The 4,479-nt window shown below is 37.8% G+C and overlaps 2 protein-coding genes across 2 annotated transcripts; both read right to left on the bottom strand.

The window, feature by feature from the left end:
- Window positions 1-500: 500 nt before the first annotated feature.
- Window positions 501-1,295, bottom strand: TM35_000012040 (putative GPR1/FUN34/yaaH family protein; the record flags this gene model as incomplete). The annotated part of the gene is made up of 1 exon (XM_029020885.1): window positions 501-1,295. The coding sequence occupies one exon, from the start codon at window positions 1,293-1,295 to the stop codon at window positions 501-503; it is 795 nt and encodes a 264-aa protein (XP_028887393.1).
- A 517-nt stretch (window positions 1,296-1,812) lies between these two features.
- Window positions 1,813-4,149, bottom strand: TM35_000012030 (MFS transporter; the record flags this gene model as incomplete). Its single annotated transcript, XM_029020884.1, has 1 exon — window positions 1,813-4,149. One exon carries the CDS (start codon window positions 4,147-4,149, stop codon window positions 1,813-1,815), a length of 2,337 nt encoding a protein of 778 aa, XP_028887392.1.
- Window positions 4,150-4,479: the final 330 nt, after the last annotated feature.

The following is a 4,479-nucleotide window of genomic DNA, read 5'->3' as shown; positions in this document are numbered from 1 at the left end:
AAAGAAAAGAAAAAAAAAAAAAAAAAAAAAAAAAAAAAAAAAAAGGCTAAACTTGACTTTTCTACAGTCAATATTGCTTGCTTTTCTTTTCATCACAAAGTACATAACGTTTTGCCGTTGTTTTTTTCTGATTTTTGATTTTTCAGTGCGTGCATTCTTTTTCGCCTCCTTTGACACTCCTGCCCATTAAGGCAGAGAAGTACCAAGAACATTGTTTCTATACAAACGCAGGTAGTTTAAAATAAATCAAAATCCATCCCTTCCCCCTAAGTAATTTTTCATACAGAAATGGCGTTGCCCTTTACTCATTTAATCTATTAAATAATTTTTTTTAAAGATATTGTCATTGTAAAATGGACAACTTTCCACTTTTTTTTTTCTTTTTAATACCTTAGAAATTCAAACATGGTCTATTATGGTTTCTCATGCATTACATGTTACGTATGATTGATAATTTTGCCTTTGGTTCTGCTATTCCGTTTTCACAGAACTTTTTTAATTTACTTTTTCTTTAAATGGATGCGACCACGGGTATGGTGGAGTAACGGAAGAATTATAGAATTGTAGCTGTCATTCACTGTCAATGCGAGTCCAGCGTACATCGCTGAGGCACCACAAACCATACCTTCAAATCCAGCTACACGCGCCAAGGTTTGACTGCGTGACCAGAAGGAAATACACTGTAAGGTGAAATTAAAACCGGCTGTAAAGATGACAAACACAAGCACAAGAGGTTGTCGAAGCGCGGAGGCACACATCACATACGCAAACACAGCCCACATTAAGAAGAATGCACCCAAAAAATCCGACTGTGCTTCCACCAAGTATTCATACGGTGTCTGCTCTGTTTGTCGTGGTAACAACCACATACACGCGGTGGCCAACCAAAATGCCCCGAACGTTGTACTGATCGTGCAGCCAAAAGTGTTACCGCGAACAAACTCCATGATGCCTGCGAGTACTTGCGTGCTGCCACCATAACACAACACCATTCCCGCCGTTGTGGTGTTCATCGGGCACAATTCTGCGTTACTTATATTAAAGAGAAGTGTCGTCATACCGAAAGCAATAAATCCAAGAGGACCAGGATCCGCAAGCTTTGTACGAAAATCTCCCGTACAGCCACAGCCACATGTACATGCACGGGCACCATTGTTATTATTGGCATTCGAAGCTTCTGTTTGTAAGCAATCCGAGTGGTTGGGTTCCAAAAATCCATCTCTCGTTGACTCATTACCCTGCCGATTGGTAATAGGAACTTCCGTCTTGATTCCGTTATTATCTGGCTCTGACATTTCTTTAGACCAAAGATAATATACTTGGAAACGCAGAAAAATGTGCCTCTTTATTCTTTCCCGCAGCGATAAAATAAGAAACGTATAGAGAAAAAGAAAAAAAAAAAATGGTTGTAAAAGATCAATAAGTAGATGTGAATTTTTTTTTTCTTTTTTTTTCACCCTGTAAGGAAGAACCCAAAAAAGGGAAAACGGATCAATCGCACATAGAAGAAGAAGGCAAATGAGAATATCGATAAGATTATTTTTATTATTATTATTATTATTATTATTTTGAATCGGCACCATGAGAACTGGAGATAATAATAATTTAAGCAAACAATATTGTTGTTTATTTTTACATAATATTATTCAACCCCCTTTGACGTAACAAAATCTGTCTCCATACTCATATCAAGAGGACTAAATCACGTCTTCTGGTCATCTAAAAAGTACAAGAAAGAGTGAGAGAGAGAGAGAGAGGATCACAAAAACAAAAAAAAGCAAAAAAAGAAACAAAAAAACAGTCCCCCCTTTTTCACTGTAAGGACTCACATCTATCAAAAATGGAATTACGACTCGCACGCCGTGTTTCAACACCCAACATGGCAAGATTCGCCATGTGCTTCTCTCGTAAACGGTATGGGTAAACAGCAAGAAGACTCAATCCTCCAAGTAAGGTGAGTACAATGACAATACACCAAGAGATGAAAGCCTCACGTATGGAGGGTCGCAATCCCAAGACGAAACTAAACACTTCAGTAAAGATAAAACTCGCTGCATTACCAGTCCAAATCGTCATAGCGGCGGTTATAGTCTGCGATACGGGAAAAGTTAATTCTGTCCCAAACTCAAACATCAATGGGAGCATAACATTCTGAAATACACCTCCAATACCACCCCAACCAATAAAAAAAATAAATACCACTGCATGATTGTTATGTTCTTCTCTTATTGGCCCTTGTGGAAGTGAGACAGCGTACATAAGTAAGAGGAGCATTATCGACATACTCAAAAGAAGAACAGCTACGCAACCAATCAAAGCACCTTTATAATTATTTCGGTTACCAATAAGTAATGGAGCAAGGAGTGGCGCCGTGATAGCACCAGAGGCAAGGTTTACAAATCCAATCCAACCAGCTAAACTCTCTGAAACTCCCAAAGGTGACAATATTTGTGGAATCACTGTAGGTAATGACCATACAAGACCCAACTGAAGGAAACTAGAAAGAGTCATAAATGCAAAACTACTATTTACACGTACTACACGAAAAGAATCACGAACGATACCAAGTACATTTATCTTTGGAAATTTTAATTCCGCCTCACGGATGCGTCCTAACTTAGCTTCAAGATCCAAAATAACTTCTTCAAGATCATTTTCTGAAGTATAACACCCGGACTCTCGAGTACTATTATTGGTGGAAGATTCTGCTACAGTCACAGCTACAGCGCTGACAAGGGAACGTTGCAGCCTTTCCTCTTCAGTAATACCTTCATGTAAACTATCATCTATCTCATCATCGTCAGGTAATGGCATGTACAGTTCTCTATTAACAGAAGCATAAGAAACTGAAGGAACAATAGTTGTATTGTTATTAGTGGTACTAGTAGTACTTTGCCACTTATTACAAGAGTCAGAGAAGTTTTCCTGTACAGATGATGTCAACCTATCATGAGAAGGTGATTTAACATCAATATCACTTGTTACCGGAGGTGAAGGTAAGTTTGAAGGTAATGTGGTTCCGCCCTTTTCACGCTGAGACTGACGTTTTTGCTGGGCTCGTCGTCGACGAAGATCTTTTTCAATTATTCTCTGACGAAAGTTTAGACGATTACGGTGAGACCGTTGTTGGTCATTTTGAATAGCTTCTGAAGCTGTTAGACTCGCAGCACATTTTGGCCTTACAGGAAATAAAAACACCATCATACCGAGAGCCACTATAGCAATGGCTAATTGTGTCCAAAAAAACTGAGCAAACCCTTTATAGAGTATCTGCATATATTTGCTATCATCCTTGTCACTGTTTTTGTTTCCGCAGATGAAAAAGGTTGGTAAAATAACACCTATTGCAATTCCAACGTTTTGGGCCGCAGTCATTGTAGCGTTAGCTGCTGTACGGAACTTGTCGTTGAACCACAGATTCGCTATGGTTGGTGGATGAGCAACAATAAATACTTGTGCAAGGGCGTTTATAATCTGTGAGCAAAAAAGTAAAGGTGATCGTGGAAATACATAAAGTGCGATAATTTTTATAGTTGCACCGATAAAATTCAAAACTGCGGCAATATTAAGAGATTTTTTTAATCCAACAGACTCCATGGCTTTACAACTCATTACCACTGCAAAAGCGTACACTATGAGATAGATAGAAGCCAAATAATTTATTTCTGTTGCTGTGGTGTGAAAAAACAATTCTACTTCATTAGGTACTGGACTAAACGTTACCCATTGCATGGAGTTACTTATGGCTAACATCGAATAGGAAAGAGTTACAAGAAACCGCCGTGGGTCATTACCAGCAACAGGACTCTCAAAGGGTGTCAAAAGTAATTCCGTCAAGGTTGATTTACGAGTTTCCCCGTTTTCACTGCCATGATGATGATGTTTCTCTTGTTCTGGGGCTGAAGTCCGTCGGGAAATAAATGGCGTATATTCACTCAGAGTGCTCGACAGAGTACATCTATGGAAAGAACTTTGTGCGGCGTTGTTTAAATCTATACCATCCTTTCCCATCATCGTAGAACCTGCCACAGTGGACTCGCCAGGCACTCTACTTCCACATTCTCGAGCCGTGAAAGGGACGATAGGCGGTGATGATGTGCGGAAATCACCACTACTAGAACCAGATAATAAGTTTTCTTCGTAGTTCATGCAGAGAAACAATATTATATATATATGTATATACCAAAGATGAGACCCTCCCACCTAGACGTTCAGACACGAAGGAAAGAAAGAAAAAAAGAAAAAGAAGAAGGAAGTTGAAAGCACGGGTACAAAAAAAAAAAAAAAAAAAAAAAAAAATTTTTTTTTTTTTTTTTTTTTTAATTTGTTTAATCAAGTTATTTATTGTAATGGGATGTGTGACTATGCACTCTACCAAATAAAAAATAGTAATAGTAATAATAATAATAATAATAATAATAATAATAATAATAATAATAATAATAATAATAATAATAATAATAATAATAAAGAAAAACA

The sequence above is a fragment of the Trypanosoma theileri genome (assembly GCF_002087225.1).
Source record: "Trypanosoma theileri isolate Edinburgh chromosome Unknown TM35_Tth_1_V1, whole genome shotgun sequence".
In the NCBI taxonomy this organism is placed as follows: Eukaryota; Euglenozoa; class Kinetoplastea; order Trypanosomatida; family Trypanosomatidae; genus Trypanosoma; species Trypanosoma theileri.
This window is presented reverse-complemented; position numbering and strand designations above follow the sequence as displayed.